Consider the following 22,941-nt stretch of genomic DNA (forward strand, 5'->3'; position numbering starts at 1 on the left):
ACTCAACGGACATGAGTTTGAGCAAACTCCAGGATATGGTGAAGGACAGGGAAGCCTGGTGTGCTGCAGTCTCTGAGATCGCAAAGAGCTGGACATGACTGAGTGACTGAACAATAGCATATGTCTTGAGAGAAAGGAATTGAGGGATACTTTGGTGACTCAGAAGGTAAAGAATCTGCCTGCAATGCAGGAGACATTGGGTTTGTTCCCTGGGTTGGGAAGATCCCCTGGAAAGAGGAATGGTACCCACTCTAGTATTCTTGCCTGGAAAATTCCATGGACAGACGAGCCTGTCAGGCTACAGTTCATGGGGTCACAAAGAGTTGGACATGACTGAGTGACTTTCACTTTCTTTAAATAGATATATTTGTACACCTTTCTAAATCAGTATCTTTTTTTATTGGCATATAATTTCTTTACAATGTTGTGTTAGTTTCTGCTGTACAACCAAGTGGATCAACTATGTGAAATTTATTCAGTCGTACGGTCCATGGAATTCTCCAGGCCACAAAACAGGTGTGGGTAACCTTTCCCTTCTCCAGGAGATCTTCCCAACCCAGGGATTGAACCCAGGTCTCCTGCATTACAGGCGGATTCTTTACCAACTGAGCCGCATGCAGATCAACCATATGCATACATATATCCCCTTTCTCTTGAACCTCCCTCCGCCCCCCATCCCACCTCTAGGTCATCACAGAGCACCAAGCTGAGCTCCTTGTGCTATTTAGCAGCTTCCCATTAGCTATCTGTTTTTCACATGGTAGTGCATATACATCAGTCTACTCTCAATTCATCCCACTCTCCACTTCCCCCAGCTCTGTGCCCACATGTCTGTTCTCTATGCCTGTGTCTCAATTCCTGCCCTGCAAATAGGTTTATCTATACTATTTTTCTAGATTCCATATTTAGGTGTAAAGTCAGCATCTTAATAAGAAAACACTAAATGCATCCCCACTAAGATCAAGAGTAAGACAAGGCTACTCATTTTATTCATTACCATTTCACATTGCGGGTGTTAGACTATGCAATTAGACAAGAGGGAGCAGAGACATAGAACTGTAAACTCTTTCTATTTGCAGATGACATGTAATGTACTTGCATAACCTAAGCAAATTAATGGTAAAACGAACTCAATAAAAGATTTCAGCAAGATACCAGAATACAGAGTTAACACGTAAAAACAATGCCTTCATATACACAAACAACAACCAATTAAAACAGATAATGAAGAGAAAATCCAAAAACAATCAAAAAGATATAGCACTTAGAAATAAACCAGAAATGTACAGAATTGATATAGAGAAAATTATAAAATATTCCTTAAAGATACAAAATTAGACTTGAACAAATGCAAAGATATTCCTTATTGAATAAGATGTTCAACCTCATCCAGATGTCAGTTTTCCCTAAGTTATCAACTTAATTGTATTCCAATACAAATACTAGCAAATGTTTTTTCTGGAGGTAGACAAAATGATGCCAAAGTCCATACCGTAGAGAAGAATAAACCTTCAAGAGTAGCCAGGAAAACACAGAAAGAGAAAAGATGTGGGGGCAGGAGGTGGAGGATAGGGGACCAGCCCAACCAGATGTCAACTCAGACTGCACAGACACTGTAACTAAATCTATGGTACTGGAATATGAATAGATAGGCAGACTAATGAAATAGGTTAGAAAGTCTAGCAATACAAATGGAAATTTAATATTTGATAATGACTTTTAAGTAAATAGTATTGGGACAACTGAATAGCCATTTGAAAAATGAAAAGAATACAATTAGACTCATTCTTCACACATAAGAATAAACTAAGAATCAGAGACCTAAATGAAAAATAAGAAAAAACTGTATAAGTACTAGAAGAAAACACAGGTAAATTTCTCTGTAATTTAGGTAGAGAAAAAGGCTTCTCTACCATGACTCAAAGCCCATATGAAATTTTTCAAAGGACTGAGAAATTTGACCATATAAAATATTTTTAATTGCTTAGTCAAAAATTCATAAGAAAAGTCAATAGAAGTGAAAATCTGAGAGAAGATATTTGCAAGAAATGTCACTGATAAAGAGCTAATATCCCTAATATGAGGTGTTTCAACATATGAATTTATGTTCAACCTCATTGATAAGAAAAATCAAATTAACACTATATTGAGATACCATTTCCTATTCATCCAATTGGAAAAATGTGAGAGCTTTTCAGGACCCTCTACTGGTTGTATGGAAACAATCATTTTCATACATTGCTAGTGTGAATGCCAGTGGGTCCTTGTAAAAAAAAGGATGAACTAAAAACTAATTAAATGGTTACCTGCAAGGGAGTGAGGAGGACAGAGTGGAAGAGATTGGGGGGTAAGGAATAGCACTTCTCTTCATCGACCTTTTTATACAGTTTAGACTTTTAGAATAATGTTAATATTATGTACATTCAAAAATAAAATTAAATGAAAAAATGAGGAAAGCCCTAAAACCATGTGAAAAGAAAACAAATGAACTCAAACATATTTCAAACAGACAATATAACTACATTAAAGGGGAGAAGAAGAATCAGTCCAAGGAGTTTTCAACATAATAGTTGGACAATATGCTTCATCAGCTACTAGCAGGTGCAAGGCGTGTATACACATGTCCGTGCACACACACTACCTTATGATGAACCACTGGAGATGATAAGGTAATACCAAGAACAAGAGTATTCTCTTCTGTAAGTAGTATCAAATTCTCAAATCCAAGAAATTTAATATGGTCACAATACCTGAAGCTGCTGCTGCTGCTGCTGCTGCTAAGTCACTTCAGTCGTATCCAACTCTGTGCGACCCCATAGACGGTAGCCCACCAGGCTCCCCTGTCCTGGGATTCTCCAGGCAAGAACACTGGAGTGGGTTGCCATTTCCTTCTCCAATGCAGGAAAGTGAAAAGTGAAAGTGAAGTCGCTCAGTCGTGTCCGACTCTTCGCGACCCCATGGACTGCAACCTACCAGGCTCCTCCACCCATGGGATTTTCCAGGCAAGAGTACTGGAGTGGGGTGCCATCACCTTCTCTGATACCTGAAGCTACTATATATAAAAAGAAGAGAATGGTAAAACATGTGGAAAATGTTTTAAAATTAGTGAACCTGGGTAAAGGGTAACAGAAGTTCTTTGTAACTATTCTTGCAATTTTAAAGTTTGAAATTGTATATTCTTGCCTCCTTTGCCAAAGATAAGGTGTCCATAGGTGTGTGGATTTATCTCTGGGCTTTCTATTTTGTTCCATTGATCTATATTTCTGTCTTTATGCCAGTACCATACTGTCTTGATGACTGTGGCTTTGTAGTAGAGCCCGAAGTCAGGCAAGTTGATTCCTCCAGTTCCATTCTTCTTTCTCAAGATTGCTTTGGCTATTCGAGGTTTTTTGTATTTCCATACAAATCTTGAAATTATTTGTTCTAGTTCTGTGAAAAATACCACTGGTAGCTTGATAGGGATTTCATTGAATCTGTAGATTGCTTTGGGTAGTATACTCATTTTCACTATATTGATTCTTCCAATCCATGAACATGGTATATTTCTCCATCTATTAGTGTCCTCTTTGATTTCTTTCATTCAGTGTTTTATAGTTTTCTATATATAGGTCTTTAGTTTCTTTAGGTAGATATATTCCTAAGTATTTTATTCTTTTTGTTGCAATGGTTAATGGAATTGTTTCCTTAATTTCTTTTTCTATTTTCTCATTATTAGTGTATAGGAATGCAAGGGATTTCTGTGTGTTGATTTTATATCCTGCAACTTTACTATATTCATTGATTAGCTCTAGTAATTTTCTGGTGGAGTCTTTAGGGTTTTCTATGTAGAGGATCATGTCATCTGCAGACAGTGAGAGTTTTACTTCTTCTTTTTCAACTTGGATTCATTTTATTTCCTTTTCTGCTCTGATTGCTGTGGCCAAAACTTCAAAGGAGGCAAGAGTATACAATGGAGTAAAGACAGTCTCTTTAACGAGTGGTGCTGGGAAAACTGGTCAACCACTTGTAAAAGAATGAAACTAGATCACTTTCTAACACCATACACAAAAAAAATGGATTGAAGATCTAAATATAAGACCGGAGACTATAAAACTCCTAGAGGAGAACATAGGCAAAACACTCTCTGACATAAATCACAGCAGGATCCTCTATGATCCACCTCCCAGAATTCTGGAAATAAAAGCAAAAATAAATAAATGGGATCTAATTAAAATTAAAAGCTTCTGCACAACAAAGGAAAATATAAGCAAGGTGAAAAGACAGCCTTCTGAATGGGAGAAAATAATAGCAAATGAAGCAACCAACAAACAACTAACCTCAAAAATATACAAGCAACTTATGCAGCGCAATTCCAGAAAAATAAACGACCCAATCAAAAAAGGGGCCAAAGAACTAAATAGACATTTCTCCAAAGAAGACATACGGATGGCTAACAAACACATGGAAAGATGCTCGCCATCACTCATTATCACAGAAATGCAAATCAAGACCACAATGAGGTACCACTTCACACCAGTCAGAATGGCTGCGATCCAAAAGTCTACAAGCAATAAATGCTGGAGAGGGTGTGGAGAAAAGGGAACCCTCTTACACTGTTGGTGGGAATGCAAACTAGTACAGCCACTATGGAGAACAGTGTGGAGATTCCTTAAAAAACTGGAAATAGAACTGCCTTATGACCCAGCAATCCCACTGCTGGGCATACACACCAAGAAAACTAGAATAGAAAGAGACACATGTACCCCAATGTTCATCGCAGCACTGTTTATAATAGCCAGGACATGGAAATAACCTAGATGTCCATCAGCAGATGAATGGATAAGAAAGCTGTGGTACATATACACAATGGAGTATTACTCAGCCATTAAAATGAATACATTTGAATCAGTTCTAAGGAGATGGATGAAACTGGAGCCGATTATACAGAGTGAAGTAAGCCAGAAAGAAAAACACCAATACAGTATACTAATGCATATATATGGAATTTAGAAAGATGGTAATGATGATCCTGTATGCAAGACAGCAAAAGAGACACAGATGTGTAGAGTGGACTTTTGGACTCTGAGGGAGAGGGAGAAGGTGGGATGATTTGGGAGAATGGCATTGAAACATGTATACTATCATGTAAGAAACGAATTGCCAGTCTATGTTCGATGCAGGACACAGGATGCTTGGGGCTGCTGCACAGGGATGATCCAGAGAGATGATATGGGGTGGGAGGTGGGAGGGGGGTTCATTTTTGGGGACTCATGTACACCTGTGGTGGATTCATGTCAACGTATGGCAAAACCAATACAGTACTGTAAAGTAAAATAAAGTAAAAATAAAAATTAAAAAAAAGAAATTAACATAATACTATAAATCAACTGTACTTCAATAAAAAAAGAATTTAAAAAAATAAAGTTTGAAATTATTTAAAGATAATTTTTTAAATTAAAAACTGAAACAAATGAGCAATGAACCCCAGCACAAAACAAAAAGGGAAAGGATGTGATCTCCCAGGTAGAAGGACCATCTCAGTGAAAACCTGTTGTCACACTAGGTGGCTGTACTGGTTAGCTGCATTGGAATCCAGAGGTCTGGGTTCAAATTCAAGCTCTGTGTTCTTGAACAAGTTTACTGACCTCTCTGATCATCTGTTTCTTTATAATAAGGAAAACTTACTACCATGTCCTTCTGACTCAGATGTCCTTTTCCCTGAACCAAAGAGAAAGCCCATCTCAAGGAAAGAAAGCTAGGTTAGTTAACCTGTCATGCTAGGCAGATGCAGGTGCTATTCAGGCAAGCCCCTAGCTACCCGGAAGTTAAACCCACTTTGCTGATCACAGTAGCACACTTGCCTGGACCATCAGCTTTCTAGCACTGGGGACAGAGGATGAATCTGCCATCTTGTTAGGTGTCACTGGAGCCGGGGGAGCCAGGGTGGAGGCAGCCTGGAGCAGGAGCAGGAAGACAGAAGGCCAGTGGGGAGAGAAAGAGAGGCTGCTTTGCAAACAGTGAACCATTTGCCCCACGCATCTGCGTGTCGCAAGGATTTTGGAAGCTTTTTGTTTTCTATCTCTGTGCCCCACATTCGCCCAAGCTTTCCTCTTGATCTGATCCACATTGAGCGGACTAACTGTGATTCACTGGTTCCTGAAGCCTGATTCTGGCAATACCTGGCTGGTTGTTTTTCAGACATTCAGCCCCTTGGGTCCTAGGACATATTTGCTTTAGAAGCCCCTGGATCTCGCCCTCCAGAGTGGCTCCCGGAAGCACTATGCTGCCTGCCTACCAAGCTGTTCTGGGAATGATTGTACTTTCTAATTGGAGTTGATTCTGATCACCACACACCTTCCCATCAGATGTTTCCCAGTCTCTCTCTGCAGAGGCTGGTGAATGAAATGCAGATGGGAAATCAGTGGCCTGGCTGTATTCTGGCACCACCACAGGCAGGAAGGGCCTTAAGGAGTATGGGTGTGCATTTTCTGGCTTCCCTGGTGTCTCTACCAGAGGGTAAAGAATCTACCTGCAATGCAGGAGACCCAGGTGCGATCCCTGGGTGGAGAAGGGAATGGCTACCCACTCCAGTATTCTTGCCTGCAGAATCCTATAGAGGGGGTCACAAAGAATCAGATACCACTGAGCAACTAACATTGACCTTTTTTTCCCCCCAGCATCTTCTCCTCTGTCAAGTCCAAATCCAGGGTCTGGGCTTGCCGCTGAGGTTCATTCTGGCTCTGAAATTATACCACAAATACCATTCATCAGCTCTTCCTACCAGGTAGCAAGCTCTTTACAGGCACTGCTTCATTTAAGCCTCACCGCAGTCCTAACAGCTCAGCCCTGGGAGTCACACTTTACAGATCAGGAAACTGAGGCAAGAAGAGGTTAAGGAGCTTGTTCAGGGCCACACAGCTGGTGAAAGAGCTCACAGTTACTGGGGCAAGTGTTGACCTTGACCTGCTGGGAGCAGTGCAGGACTCATCTTTGCTGAAGGTGGAGAACTTCCAGGCCACCCTTCCTTGGGGGTCGGGACCCACTACCTTAAAACAATGTTGCCCACAGACTTCCTGGTTCCTGGGTGCTGCTGAGATATTCATGGGTCAGGGGCACAGTTTTGGCTACTTTATGGAGAAGGGAAAGCAAGTTCACAGAAGTTAGGTTACGTTCCTTAAGTCCAGCAGCCAGGAATTTGGAAGACTTGAGATTCAAGCCCAGGGAGTCTGACAGAGGCCTTTACACTCTTTCCAATACATTCTGTTGCCTTCCTTGTAAAGATCCATTTCTGAAATTCCCACAGTTTTAAGACTCCCAAATGGTCACATGCTCCGTGATGACTCTTATGGTATCTCTGAATCCCCTGTGAGTGCTGTGCTCCACACCCTCCATGCTCACTAGTTCCTCCCAGGCACTTGCCCCAAGCAGAAGCCCGCCACCCCCAGCAGGAAGCAGACCTTGCCTCCTGATTGCCAGCCGCCCCTCAGCTGCAGAACTCCAGGGGCCGGAAGGAGAGGCTGGCTCCTGTGCTGAGCCTAGAACCCTGGCCCAGCCTCATCTGCCTGCACCCTTCACTTTGGCCTCTTCAGGCAGCCATTCTCAACAGAGCAAGTACTTCCCCAGAGGAACACTCTGGAAACTTGCTGGGGGCACTTCTGATTTCCACAACCATTTGGAGCAGCGTTATTGGGTTTCCATGAGTGCGGGCCAGACATACCAGATACAATGGAAACACACAGGCCTGTCCCCCACAGTGAAGTGGTGTCATGTGACTGCAATGTCCCGCTGCAAGTCCACGTGGGTGGAACACTTGAAAACACACTTATGAATGATCTGAGCCCAGACTCTCACAGGGCCACAGGTATTTTAGCTCAGCTAAAAACACCATCCCCCACCACCACCAAGTTTTAATTCCCATGGAATTTCCTATGAAAATAAATCAGAGGAAGATTTGTATGTTGTTTTGGAGGAACTGAAAGTGACTCACCATCGCAGAAAGCCGCATCGCTGGTAGTGATCGTGCTTCGGTGTGGAAGGGCCAATGTAACAGGTGTGCGGCAGAGAGCGCTCCCGCCTGGTCCCACATCTGACAGTATCACTGCAGCTTTTAGTGTAGTCGTGGCAGAGTATTTACATACTTAAAGAAACATTATCTTCTCACAGTTTCCTTTTCCCCTCCATATTATAAAGCATTATTATTATTTTTTAAATTTTGTGGGTAAATTCTATTAACTACAAATTTCACTTCAGAGTAGTAAAGGGCACATAAAATATTTATATTATCAAAAAGAGTCTAACAGTCTGAGAGTTTTTGTCTTAAAGGGTCTACGTCAGCCTCGACTTTCAGTGTTTGAGGATTTTAGTCTCAGAAGTCCGTCGACCTGGTGAAGCAGAGAGTTAACCTTGAAATAGGCTCTTTATGGCTGGTGGTGATTAAAGGATCTGTCTCTCCCACTGCGGGGAGGGGGGGCTTCCCAGGTGGCACAGTAGTAAAGAATCCGCCTGCCAATGCAGGATATGGAACAGACGTGGGTTCAATCCCTGGGTGGGGAAGGTCCCTTGGAGAAGGAAATGGTAACCCATTCCAGTATTCTTGCCTGGAGAATCCCCATGGACGGAGGAGGCTGGTGAGCTACAATCCATGGGGTTGCAGAGAGTTGGACACAACTTAGCAACTAAACAACGACAGCTCTCCCAGTGGACTGAAAAGTTCCCTGGGAGGTGCTGGAAGCAGCCCTTATTCATTTCTGCCTTCCCTCCTCACACGGAGCCCAGCTTTGAGTTGGGGACCCGGGAGGCCTCCATGGGATCCAGCCCTTCTTCCTGCGAGGTGTTCAGTGCCTGCAGCAACTATGTCCCACGAGGAGCTGGATCTCACTGGGGTGCTGCCTGGGTTGAGAAGCAGAAGCTCTCATGGAGGAATTGCCCAAGAGTCAGGAGTGCAGGATTGCAGGGGATTATGGGAAGCCTCTCTCTTCATCTTGGCTTTCCCAGAAACGCCACCATCTCCAAGCAGGATGTTAATCAGTAACAGCCCCCCGGGGGGAGTCACACTTTGGAATAGCAAATATTTACTGCAGGCTTTCAGCTACAAGCCCTAACCTTCTGTCTTTGCCCTGAATGAAGGACCTTCCCAGGCACCAGGTGGCCACTCACTGGTAAGAACAGTGGATCAAAGGGAGGCTTCACAGTGTCTGCCTAATGAGGAATAGGGAGAGAAGACCTTCTGTCCTCTCTGGGTGGGTTCCTAGGGGAGGGGGTGGCAACTGATCCCTCATTCCTGGATTGGATGGGGCAGGCAAGGAGGTGGGGGTGGTAGGAGGCTTGTTGTAGACACAGGAGGCTTCCTCCGCAGAGAGGAGGCCAGTGGAAGAGGCTTTGAAGGCTTGAGATGTTATGCCCACAATACTCCATGCAGGCCCCACATAGCTCCCTGGCCTTCTTCCCAGAGACCTGTCTGCCCAAGCAAGTGAGTCCCTGCTGCTTCCAGATTTGGGGGTGGGTTTGCAGCTCCAGGTACATTCAGGGCTGAGAAGTGGTGCGTGAGTGGTGGATTTATTACTACTCAGGTTCTATTTAGAAGGCCGCATCTCTGTGTCATCCTTAAAAAAATTTTCTTTTAATTTTATTTATTTATTTATTTTTGGCTGTGCTGGGTCTTCATTGCTGCACGGATTTTTGTCTAGTTGTGGCAACCAGGGGCTACTCTCGAGTCTGCAGTCCATGGACGTCTCATTGCAGTGGTTTCTCGTTGCGGGGTACGGGCTCTAGACGAGCAGAGCCCGTACATGGTACGTGGGCTCAGTAGCTGTGGCTCATGGGCTTTGCTCCATGGCATATGGGATCTTCCCAGAGCAGGGATTGAACCCGTGTCTCCTGCATTGGGAGGCGGATTCTTTACCACTGAGCCACCTGGGAAGCCCCTTAGAAAGTGAAAGTGTTAGTCACTCAGTTGTGTCCAACTCTTTGCAACCCCATGGACTGTAGCCTGCCAGGTTCCTCTATTCATGGGATTCTCCAGGCAAGAATACTGGAGTGAGTAGCCATTTTCTTCTCCAGGGGATCTTCCTGACCCAGGGATTGAACTTGGGTCTCCCACATTGCAGGCAGATTCTTTGCCATCTGAGCCACCCGGGAAGCCCCTTAAACAAAATTAATGGCAATTACAATGAAGTGGAGATGAATAGGTTCAGGAATAGCAGAGGAATCGCAATTTGGGACAAACTGGCAAACCATAGACAATTCTCAAAGAGACAAAGGCAGGCTGGCTTTTTCTTAGGTTCTGGGAGGAAGCTGGGGAGGGTTGCTTTGAACAAAAGCTCATTGGAGGAGAATGAGAGTTCAGAGTTATGGCAATTTCTTGTTGGAACCAAGTGGTGGGTAGTTTGCTGTTACTAAGGTATGTGGAAATCTTCCTGCTGATCATGAATACTGAGATGAGTGGGAATGTGTGAGAACCCACACTGTCATCTCCTTCTTCGGGGGGATCTTCACAACCCAGGGATCAAACCAGCATCTCCTACATTGGCAGGCAGATTCTTTACTACTAGCACCAGTCTATGGAAACCATCACAGACAGAAGTGATTCTGAATTTAAGAGTATCGCTGTGGGATTAATTTACAAAGGGGTGCTAAAGCCTGTGATATAATGAAGGCATGAACCTGGGTACATTTGGTACACTTCAGCAGGTCTTTACCCAGCACATTTAATGCTGGAGTTACCTTTAGAGTGCAGGCTTGCCATTTAGAATTGGGCAAAGCTTCCTAAATGCTCACAGAAAACAGAGGAGTATTTCGCTGAGTAAGGTCCTGCCACTTAAGCAATGGAAAGAACGAGGCCCTGGATCCTATGACACTGTTTAGCAAAAGCCAAAAGCAATGTGCTAAGTCCCGGAGCCAGAGGTCATCTTGTAGCCGGCCCAGCAAGGACACAGGCCTCTGCGTCAGCCAGAGGCCCGGGAACCTCATCCCCTCAGCACATTTTGCTTCAGGTGGCCTGGCTGAGTGAGGGTCTCTGCTGATAGAAACTCTGTGAGGCCTGTGGCCTCCCTTGCCCTGTGTGCCCTGCGCTGAGTGGTCCTGCCCCACCCAAGCCCTCCTGGGGCAGTGGGTTCAGAAGAGAGCGAGGGTGCATCTCAGTGACCTTCCCAGCCAGCCTCTGGTGGTGTCAACACCAGGAGCCCCGTGTGCCCATGGGGGTTTATTCAGATGGAAACTACAGGTGATCGGGAGCTAGGCTCTGTGCCCAAGGATGAGAGGGAGGCCAGAGAGGGGCCAGTGGTGGGGAGTGTGGTGTTTGGAGACCCACTGCCCAAGCTGGAGGGCTGGCTCCGCTAGAACAGGCAGCCTCGGAGTGGGCTGGAGGACGCACTTCACAGGTTGAGGGTTAGGTGAGACGGTCCAAGCAGAGCTTAGCCCGGGCCCAAGTGGTTTGAATTGGCTCATCATCTGTTCCTATCCTGGGGGGCTCCGGAGAGAGTGAAGGCAGGAAGTCCTGAGAGGAGCTCTGTGACTGGGCCCCAGGGCTGGGCCGAGCGCTGTAGTGGAGGCACAGTGGGGTCTATTGCAGAATCAGGCAAACTTAGCATTCATCCTTGCCCCATGGCCACCCAGAGCCTCTAAGTCCCCAACCAAAGGCCAAGGTCCAAGTCCCCACAGCCCAGCTTAAACAGGCTGCCCTATTGCCCAGTGATCCAGGGCAGCGAATGAAGCAAGCAGACAGTGAAAGCTCTGAGAAGACCTCCCGACTCCCGGCGCTGCTGTGACCAGCACCCAGTGAGGCCCAGGACCCACACTGCATTCCCTCGCATCCCTTCCCTTCTTGGCTGCCTGCCGTTCCCCTGGGAGGAACTGGGATGGGTGAGGACAGCTGGGGCAGACCAGGAGCTGCCCGAGGGCCTGATCCCTGATGGAAACGGGAGGAGGTTTCTCTCCGTGAAATAAGATACCTCCCCTCCCACGACTCAGGTAACAAATGTGACCCTAATTACTCAGGGTCTCCCCAGCCCTGCCTCGGGGGGATAAGCCCCGATCCCCAGGAAAGAAGCAGGGTCACCAGAGGAGCTGTACCAAGACCCAGGGAGGAGGTGGGCATCAGACATTAAGGACAATCTCTGCCTTCTTTTCTCCCAAGGAAGCCTTGCTGCTGACCGGGCCTCCACGCTGCCCCGATGTGGGCGGTGCTGAGCCTTCTGCTGGCCTGCCTCCTGGCCCAGGCGTGGCTGGTGCCTGGTTCCACCCTTGCTTCCCACTCACCAGAGGCCCAGGAAGGGCTGGAGACTCTGCTGACCCCCAGGGCCCAAAACAAGACCAGCCAGACCAGTGAGAGACCATGGGCTCCAGAGGAGGAGGAAGGGGAGGAAGACTCCCCCTGGCTGTCAGCCAAGGGGCAGCAGTTCTCCAGGGAGGCCTCCAACTTGGGGTTCAGCCTGCTACGTAAGATCTCCCTGAAGCATGATGGCAACGTGGTTTTCTCCCCAGTCAGCCTGGCCTGGGCCATGGCTGCCTTGACTCTTGGGGTCGGGGGGCACAGCAGAGCCCAGCTGGAGGGACTCCTCTTGCAGGCCTGGAACCAGACCCAGCCCGGGGTGAACCAGACCCGAACACTGCGCCTGCCTGCCCTCTTCAAGAGGCTACGAGAGAGCCTCTTCCATAATCCAGAGCTGAGCCTGGCCCAGGGGAGTTTCGCCTTCATCCACAAGGACTTTGACATCAGAGAGACCTTCCTCAATCTCTCCAAGAGGTATTTCGATATGGAGTGTGTGACTGTGAATTTTCACAACACTTCCGAGGCCAAAAGGCTCATGAATCATTACATGAACCAAGAGACGCAGGGGAAACTTCCCAAACTCTTTGATGAGATTAATCCTGACACCAGATTAATTCTTGTGGATTACATCTTGTTCAAAGGTACTTGGATAACATTCTGCTCTTCCAGAGCCGTGGGTCTCTTCGCCTGTCTCTTCCTTTCCTGCTGGGCCTGTGTCCGGTTGATGCCAAGGGATTTCCTAGGAACATGTTGTTCTCAGGTTTCACAAACAGATTGAAACATGCATTGAACAGGTAGGATGTACCGGGCACAGCGCCAGACAACGTGTCCATCTGATGCCCCTGCCCTGGGGCCCCTACGTGCCTGCAGGGCTTACTACTAGTTTTCTAAGCATATCTACACAGCTCTCCTCTGACATTCTGACCTGGGGAAACTTCCGGGTTACTTTTTTTTTAAAAAAGCAGATCATCTGAGATATTTAAGGTTGCATCTTTGCTCCTTCACCCTCTACTCCTGTGACCTGGGGCAAGTGACAAAATCCCTTGTCCTTGGATTCTCAGTGTAGAAAATGCAGACTCTCCCACCTCCTACAGAGAAGTGAGGCTCAGAGAGGTTGGCTAGATCGAGGTCACAGGGTAAAGGGCAGAAGCTGACCTCAGATGAGGGGTTCATCCCAGGTCCTTTCCATCCTGCTTTTCTCGTGGAGCACTGGCTTTGCATGGCCACCGTTGTAGCAGGAAGGTGACCCCAGGGGGCTTGCAATGTCTAGGAGGAGGACTTTCATTGAGCCAGGCCAGACAGATGTCTGTGTGTAGAGCTGTGTGCCTGCATGCTGGCGGCCTCCTCTGGGTTGTGTGGCTGCTTGTCGACAAGGCGCCCCTCCCCTCAGAGCCTCACTGAGCACAGGATGGATGGCAATATCATCATTTCTGCCCCAGTTGGCCTCTGTTTGCACATTATATGCACCAAAGGAGTGGTCAGAGAGCCCTTCCTGCAGACAGTCCTGTGGCCAGGCCCAAAGTCTTCTCCAGGTTGGAGCTAACCCACCACAAGGAAATGAGTGTAGACAGAAGTGGGTCTTTCGGGCATCGTCTGGAATGAGTGACTTTTGCTCACCCTGTGTTTTGTCCAGAACGTGAGGGAGCCACAGGTGGTTAGGAGACATCTCCTTGCTTTAGTGCGTGATTCCAGCAGGCCTTTGGGGAGATTCGTGTGTGTGTGTGTGTTATGGGCTTCTCTTGTGGCTCAGTTGGTAAAGAATCCGCCTGCAATGTGGAAGACTTGGATTCAGTCCTGGGTTGGGAAGATCCCCTGGAGGAGGGAAAGGCTACTCACTCTAGTATTCTGGCCTGGAGAATTCCATGGACTGTTTAATCCATGGGGTTGCAAAGAGTCGGACACGACTGAGCGACTTTCACCACTTTATTTTTGGCTATGTTAGGTCTCTGTTTTGTCATGCTCCATAGTTGTGGCACTTGGGCTTAGTTGCCCCACAGCATGTGGGATCTTCCTGTGTCCCCTGCATTGGTCCAGGGATCAAACCTATGTCCCCTGCATTGGAAGGTGGATTCTGAACCACACTGGACAACAAGGGAGGTCCCTGGGTTCATTTTTTGCCAGTTTGGAAAGAAGCCTGGGAAAGGCTAATCTTCAGGAAATTTATTCTGGCTGCCTGCATCCAGGCATGCTTAAGTCACTTTACTCATGTCCAGCTTTGTGCGACCACATGGGCTATAGGCCCCCAGGCCCTTCTGTCCGTGGGTTCTCCAGACAAGAATATTGGAGTGGGTTGCTATGCCCTCCTCCTGACTGCCTGAGCTGTGGTCAAAACAAATGCAATAAGGATACCTGCCCTAGTTGAGCAGAAAGGGGGATGGAACCCTGGCCCTTTATTACTTTGGCAGGAAGGATGCTTTAGCGGAGGATCGTTTCTACAATGAGTTCCTTTCTTACCTGTTCAGGGAAATGGCTGATCCCTTTTGACCCTGCTCTTACCGAAATGGACACTTTCTACCTGGACAAGTACAAGGTGGTCAAGGTGCCCATGATGTACAGGTCAGGCAAGTTTGCCTCCACTTTTGATAAGAATTTTGGTTGCCATGTCCTCAAGCTGCCCTACCGAGGAAATGCCTCCATGCTGGTGGTCCTCATGGGGAGGATAGGCGACCATCTCACGCTTGAAGACTACCTGACCACAGACCTGGTGGACACGTGGCTCAGGAACATGAAAACCAGGTACGGCTCTCCTGTGGCCCAGCTCAGCCTCTCCTTCCCTGTGGGCACTCCCAATTTCATTCTGTGCCTGTCCTGCCCCACGGTGGGCTCCCTGATGGCAGGGGCTGCCTTTGTCCTGTTTTCCACTCTGTCAGTGTCTGTCACATTGCACGGCTCCTTGTTCACTCGGCCAGTCCTTATCAAGGCTCTTCCACTTGTCAGGCATTGTGATGCGTGCACGATGCTAGCCCTCCTCATGGAGCTCACGTTCTAGTGAGGTGCAGGTGGGCACCAGGGAAGGCCAGGCCAAGAAGGTAGACATAAGCAAACACTTAAGATGGAGGAGGGCTGTCAGGGTGCCCTGGGAGAGAGAAGAGTTACAGGCAAAAGTGTGAAAGTTCTGGGTTAGGAGTGTGCTTGGTGGGTTCGAGGCACAATGAGGTGGCTGGTGAGACTGCAGCAGTTTGGAGATGAGGTCGCAAGGGAACCAGCAGCCATCACCCAGGACTGCATGTTACAGGCCCTGGGAAAGACGTGGGCTTTTTCGAAAGAGATGAGAAGCCACTGGAGTCAGGCTGAGGGGCAACATGGCCTGTGCTTGTTAAGAAAAGACACTGGGGCCATGTGGGAGGAGCAAGGGGACCAGTCACGTGGTCAGCGTAAGCACCTAGATCAGGATGCTCGGCAGGTAGTGGCAGTGGAGGTAAGGAGGAGCAGCGGGTCCTGGATCTGTGAACCTGGAAGTCACAGGATTTGGCCCATGGACTGGAATGTGGGTGAGAGAGAAAAGGGAGCGTCAAAGATGAAGTTTTTGGCCTTAGCAACTGGAAAGATTTGCCACGTACTGAAAAGGGAGACTGTGGGACGAACATGCAGAGGGGTATGTGCAAAAGGTCAGTTGGAAAGAGCTGGATCAGAAATACCTATAGACAGCCGGGTGCGGATATCAAAACGGCAACAGCTGGGTATCAAAGGCTGGATCTGGTGTGTGCAGGGCGAGATCCAGGCTGGGGAGTCAGCAGCACAAAAATGGAACCATGAGACCAGATGCGAGGACCTGGAGAGGAGGCTGAGCACAGAGAGCAGGGGTGGGAGCACAGGGCAGGCTCGCAAATGCTTGTGGAATAAATCAATCCAGCCATCAGAGTAAGGAAGTCAGCACCAGTAAGGAGGCCAAGGTGATGCCTCCTGAATCCGTCACTCTAGAATCTGACACAGAGGGGAGTCCAGCTGAAGGTCCCAGTGTTCATTTTATCTCCATTCCTCTTCTTCAAATCCTTAGAGCCTAGCAAAGGACTTCAACGTAGCAAGCCCTCAACAAATGTTTAGGCGCATCAATTTATATATCAGTCTTCAAGACCTGTCATGTCCTGAGTTATACTCCAGTATGAGCCCTGCCCAGCTCTACAAGAGAGGAAGAAAGAAGGGTTGAGGGGGCAAAGGAAATGAATATTCACTGGGCCTCTACTCTACACCAGACATTGTTCTGGGTGCTTAACACATGTTATGTCATTGATTCCTCTGAAGAACGCTGAAATCCGTATTGGTATTTTGGCTGTACTTCACAGATGAAGACACTGGGACTTCTTTAAGACTAACTTAGTACCAGTCAGTAATTTACATCCTTTTATTTTTGAGCCACAGAATCCATCTTTCTAAACAAGGGTAAGAACTCCAATGTGCCTCTTTATAGGTGGCATAGAAAGACCTGAATAGGCTTTTTGGCCAACCCAATATAGCTAGATAGATAGGCAGAGAGAGAGAGAGAGAGAGAGAGATCAGAGTTTCTCTGGCTAAAAATAAATAGGGGGTTGAAAATCTCCTTTCTTCCCCTTCCCCTGTCCATTCCCAGACTCCCAAGTTTCTCCTGGAATCCTAGGAGTCTGCAGAATAGGGACTGAAAACAGCCATCCTCCAGGAGTCTGCAGGATTCATGGCAGGAGATATTTGGTTGGGTTGTTTTTAAGACATAGGGAAATGGATACAAAGTATGGCTGCTGGTGCTGCTGCTGCTGCTGCTAAGTCGCTTCAGTTGTGTCCGACTCTCTGCGACCCCATAGACAGCTGCCCATCAGGCCAACAAAGTATGGCATCTTTTCCTAAAGAGAATGTGAGTCATTGACTGGGAAATAAAACTGGTTTCCTGAAGCAGAAATAATACATACTTGATAAATCAGAACTCTCTTCTCTGAGTCAGACCATTACAAAAGGGCAGAATGAGCTACAGTCACCTGAAGACTTGTTACTAGGAATAATCTTGGAGGAAGGTGAAGTGACCTTTTTAGTGTTCAGAATCTAAGACTTCTGTCTATGGTTCACCATTATATGTACTTGTATCACAGAAAAATGGAAGTTTTCTTTCCAAAGTTCAAGTTAGACCAGAAGTATAAGATGCATGAGCTGCTTAAACAGATGGGAGTCCAAAGAAACTTCTTACCCTGGGCTGACCTACGTGATCTCACGGTTACTGAAAGAAATCTGAAAGTTTCCAAGGTAAGTCAGGCTCTTTCAGGGGAGTCCAAGAGAACAAATGTTTTTCCATTCCACTGAATGTCGATAAAAGGCCAAGTTGTAGAAAAGTGAAAGTCGCTCAGTCGTGTCCAACTCTTTGCGACCCCATAGACTATACAGTCCATGGAATTCTCCAGGCCAGAATACTGGAGTGAGTAGACTTTCCCTTCTCCGGGGAATCTTCCCAACCCAGGGATGGAACCCAGGTCTCCCACACTCTAGGCGGATTCTTTACCAGCTGAGCCACAAGGGAAGCCTTGTAGTAGAAAACTAGATTAAAATTCCCAAAGACTTGAAACAGCGCCTAAGCTGGATGTTTGAAGAATTTGGAGCTACTTTATTAAAACGTCTGTTTAACTAATTTATGTAGAGCTCCCTCTCTTCTTTCTCAGTGCTTAAGGAGAAATTTACCCCCAAATGGAATTGGTTCACAGATTCACTTAGAATTCCATGAAACTGCACCACCTTACCGTTTTATTCATTTATTTGGGTGGGTGGAGGGGCTGCACTCTGCAGCATGTGGGATCTTCGTTTCCTGACCAGGAATTGAACCCATACTCCCTGCAGTGGAAGGGTCATCATAACCACTTGACTGCCAGTGAAGTCCACTGCTTTGGAGAGGGAAGAAAACCCCAGAGGTTATCTGCCTAACTTCCTGCCTCTTGTGAAAACCCCCTCTGATATATCCCTACAAAACAATCTTCCAGTTTTGTTTTTTAATGTTTGCAGTGAAAGCAGCCCAATCCACAAATGGCAAAAACTGTTTTTGAGTTTTATTCATATATATATTTTGACCTGTAATTCCCCCAACTTACATTCTTTGTCCCTAGTTCTGCCTCTATAGCATCCAACACATGCATTTCTGCTACAAACACATGAACGATTGAAGAAATGTGTTTTGGTTTTAGAGCTTAAATTCTAAATTATTGATATTTTCCCTTTGTCTACTCCAGGAAGGGAATTTTCACTCCAGGAACTTAAGAGAATGTCTAGGTATTATTATCAATACAGTTTTCATTATCTTCTTTTAGAATAATTATACAGGTCCATTACGCACATCACATGAGGTTCTTGGACAAAAGGGCCTCACAAACAGGACAGGTGGCCTATATCCAGGCCACCTGAGTTCAGAAAGACTTCAAGGAGCCAGGGGCTTGCTCAGGGGACACTTTAGAGTGGTACCAAGTTCTAGGAAACTGCTACAGAAGAATAACCACATTCCTGCCCCATTTCCCTCCCACCCCCTGCCTGCCAGAAAGAAGGTCAAAGTTCTCAGGGGTTCCAGAGAGCTTGAAAACCTTCCAGGAGGAATATCAGCTCAGTTCAGAAATCAGTAACACAGAGACTTCCCTGGTGGTCCACTGGTTAAGACTCCACCCTCCCAATGCAGGGGGCTTGGGTTCGATCCCTGCTCAGGGAGCTAGATTCCACATGCTGGAACTAAGGGTTTGCCTGCCACAGCTAAGACCCGGTACAGCCAAATGAATAAATATTTTTAAAAATCAGTAGCACAAAGTGTATGCTCAGTATTTGATGATTTGATCCATGTGTGTGTGAAATGGCCAGCCACAGAATCCCCACGACCCTGGCCAGAATGAACTTCACAATCGGGTTCCTGGTGTCTCCTGGTGTTTGAGGGGCTTCTGAGGCAGTTGCTAGGGCAACCACAGACCATTCCTCTCTGCAGATGAGCTCTATACCAATACATCCCGAGAGCACAGCCCCATGGGTAAGGACCATAACAAAAAGTGTTCAGGGATTCAGTGAATTCTATTCTCCATGAGCACACAAATGGTCTTCCACATATTTCCTTTCCTAGGTTTTACAAAGAGCTATGATTGAAGTGGATGAAGAAGGTACAGAGGCAATGGCAGGAACTCTATTAGAAATCACTGCTTATTACATGCCTCCCATCATCAGAGTGGACCAGCCATTTCTCTTTATCATCTATGAAGAAACCTCCAGAACCGTGCTATTTCTGGGCCGGGTGGTGAATCCGACTCTCCTGTGATTTACAGCATGCGTGAGTCCTTGGAGCTACAGCGATGCTGGATCCGAGGTGTCTGAATCCACACAGGACATTGGCACTGGGTGTCCCCCCTTGTTCTCAAGTGCTAATTTGAGCCATTCTCAGATGGATCTGCATATGAAATTCAAGCTTATTTTAAGGAGATGTTTGTATGAGCTGGCTGGTATTTTAAGCCTGTTTCTAAGAGCCTATGTTATTAACTGAAACCATCTTGGTACCTGGACTCAGCAGAACTCTATTTCAAGATGAAGTCTTTGGGAAAACAAGTACACATTCTCCATGGGTCATGTGCTTCACTCCCTTTACTGCTCCCTGGTGCGAATTAGTGTTTTATTTTAACCTACTATAGAATAATTTCTTGGCGACTAAAATTAGAAAAAAATAGCTGTAGTCAGGCCTGATCACAGCATCTGCCGCCATGTGACTTTGTCTACTCCATGAAGCCATTAACTGAGCTACAGATCTTCCAGTTCAATCTCTTAATTTTATTATACAAAGCCAAGAAACAGGAAACTGGAGAAAGGGCCACAGTAAGGCTTTCATGGGGCTTCTCAGGTAATGCTAATGGTAAAGAACCCACCTGCCAATGCAAGAGTTATTAAAAGACTCGAGTTCAATCCCTGGGTTGGGAAGATCCCCTGAAGGAAGGCACGGCAACCCACTCCAGTATTCTCGCCTGGAGAATCCCCAGAGGAGCCTGGTGGGCCACAGTCCATATGGCCTCAAAGAGTCGGACACAGCTGAGCAACTGAGCACACACGGATACATGCAAGGCTTTCATGGGCCCCAGGCCCTTTTGCCTTCATGGATTCCTTCTTCCATTTTATACATACACACACACACATACATATATGTGTATATACATATATACATATATACACACATATATGTGTGTATAATAAAAATTTTATGACCGTATTTGTATAAAGGTGAATATATTCTGGGTTATATCTGTCTTTATACTAATTGCAAAGCATGGAACTTACTTATAGCAAGAAATAAGACATCTTCATGGGTCCCTGAAAGTACTGTGGGCCTGATGTCCTATGCCTACAGCATCTAATGGAGAAATCATACAGGGCACCTCAGAGGAAGAAAAACCAGTGCATCAGTGGCAGAGTCAGGGCCCTGCCACTGACTCCAGGCCCCAAGCCCATTCCACTCTTTCTTCTTTCTGTCTAAAGCATCTCATGGGGTGCAGTTCAACAGGCGGTGTGTGTTCATGTCTGTTACCCGTTGTGATTAAATAGAATGTAAGAATGGACTTTGTCCCAAGGGTCAAAGAAAGATAACAAAATAGCTTCTGAGCCTGTCATCTTCTGTTATAGAGATAGGAAAATATTTTAGGAGTAAATTCAGAGACTCAGGAGTAGAGTTAACTATTTTTGGAATGTCAACTAGGTTGACTAACCACCTAATTGGATTTTTATCTGTTTGCTAGCCAATTTAAATATACTTAAATTTACTGTATTAGTAATTCCTCTTATTACAACTGACAGATTTATGTGAATAGTACCTAATGTGAATAGATAATAATAATAAGCCACAGTCTAGAGACTGACTCTTTATCATTCTAAAACCTGGATATTAGTTCATTCCTGTATGCCCTTCACATGCACTGATACCGGTAAGCCAGGCAACTCTAGAGCCTAGAAAGAAACAAAAATAGAGAACTAACTTCAGCTGACATCCTTAAGTGACTTTTACTATTCAATTAATGAGGTTCGTTTGTAGAAAAACAGCAGAAAGAGAAATAAAAGAGGGCTCAGTCAAATTATTCATGTTTTTAGAAATGAAATCTAGAGAAGAAAGCCACAATACCCTCTGAAATAAACTATGTTTAGAGAACACAATACCCTCTGAAATAAATACGGCCAAACCCAGTGATAAAAAGGTTCATTATTATCAAGGGATTCATAGAACATATACTCAAACTCTTGCCTTCTCGGCATATATTTGCACAAAATGATGATGACATGGGACAATGATATCTAACGTGTTACTCTTTAAGGCAGAAAATGGCCCTATTTTCTATAAAAAAATTAGTATTTCCCCACATATGCTTAAGAAGCTCCAAGGATACTAGATTTTCTAAATATGTATGCATGGTGAAAAAATGCAGGTCAAGGAAAAATGTAACTGATCTTGCAAAAAAAAGCAAAGGGGAAAATTCTGAATATTCTAATAACACTTCACTGTATTTAAGGGTCAGATTTTAAAAACTGTTCCTACACAGACACATATACACCCATACTCACTTCTTAACACACATGCCACAACTGAGATCACATTACTGAATTAATTGAATTCATTTTATCTTCATGGTATAAACCTAGTCAAGCTGAAGAGACTGTTCTATTTCAATTCAAATTATTTCACATATGCCACTGACTGTAGGTAAAATGGACTCACTCTTCCAGAATAAGGCATCTTTATAAAGCCCAGGAAGTCAAGTAACAAAAATGATTTTTAAATGTGATGGTTATGGGAGCAAAGCTCTATATGCTCTTCTCCATTAAGTAAAATCTTTTTATCTCTCTCTATTTCTGCCAGTAAGATTGATTCTATAGGTCTGTTTTTTTGCTTATAATGCTGATTAGTGACGTTCTAGAACCTATCCTTAAAACTGCAAGTTTCCATACTTAACAGAGATGTGTCTATTTCTCTGCAGCTACAGTTAGAGATGTATCTTTGTCATACAACTGGTTTAAAGGAACTATTTGATAAGCTGTTAGACTGAGAACTTTTACAAGAGTATCAATCATTTTTTCCAGTGGAAACTGAGGTACATATGGATATTCATAAATGTCACCAATTGGTTTTTTGCTCTATGTATCTGTCCTTGGAAGTATAATTTTAACAAATATTTCAACAATTTTAGAAATTATCATGTTCTCTTGGAAAAAAAGAAAACCTCTAAACATAACTTTGATTGACTGTCTTAATTGATAATTTAGTGCCTCAGATAAGACTGCAGCTGACTTCTGTAGATTTCTGAGCTTTATAAACATTAGTGACTGTTCTGTCAAATCACTTTCTTCTTCTCCTGCATGCATGCTGAAGAAAAGGTCCTAACTCTGCTAAACTTATTATTGAACAAATAAACTAAAATTCTGCATTTTATTTAAAGTAACAGAGTCAATGCTGACTATGAACCAAAGTACTAGAAAAACTGATGAGGCTTTGACATCCATTATGTACCCCTGATGCTCTCTCCTAGATCATAATGGACTTGGTTCCACGTTAGTGATGTTAGTAGGAAACATCACTAACATGGTTAAGTGAAATCCACAAAGATGTATGAACTAACCAGTATTGTCAAGCTTCTCATACCTAATCAATTTTAAACTACTGACAAAATGAATGGTTGAACAATTTCATTTACCTGATGGTCCTTCAGTGAAAGATATTAAGCATCACTAAAAATAGCCAAAAAAAG

The 22,941-nt window shown here is 45.2% G+C and overlaps 1 protein-coding gene across 1 annotated transcript; it reads left to right on the forward strand.

Annotated features, from left to right (window-relative positions):
- The first annotated feature begins 12,149 nt into the window (after positions 1-12,149).
- On the forward strand, positions 12,150-22,631 carry SERPINA10 (serpin family A member 10). Its single transcript, XM_040257194.1, has 4 exons — positions 12,150-12,888; positions 14,710-14,983; positions 17,305-17,455; positions 19,293-22,631. The coding sequence occupies exons 1-4, from the start codon at positions 12,150-12,152 to the stop codon at positions 19,482-19,484; spliced, it is 1,356 nt and encodes a 451-aa protein (XP_040113128.1). The 3' UTR covers positions 19,485-22,631.
- Positions 22,632-22,941: the final 310 nt, after the last annotated feature.

This window comes from Oryx dammah, unplaced genomic scaffold, assembly GCF_014754425.2.
Source record: "Oryx dammah isolate SB20612 unplaced genomic scaffold, SCBI_Odam_1.1 HiC_scaffold_16, whole genome shotgun sequence".
In the NCBI taxonomy this organism is placed as follows: Eukaryota; Metazoa; Chordata; class Mammalia; order Artiodactyla; family Bovidae; genus Oryx; species Oryx dammah.

Coding starts and splice junctions, on each gene's coding strand:
- SERPINA10 (XM_040257194.1), top strand. CDS start 12,150: ATGTGGGCGGTGCTGAGCCTTCTGCTGGCCTGCCTCCTGGCCCAGGCG. Junction 12,889..14,709: donor GGATTACATCTTGTTCAAAG/GTACTTGGATAA, acceptor TTACCTGTTCAG/GGAAATGGCTGATCCCTTTT. Junction 14,984..17,304: donor CTCAGGAACATGAAAACCAG/GTACGGCTCTCC, acceptor CTTGTATCACAG/AAAAATGGAAGTTTTCTTTC.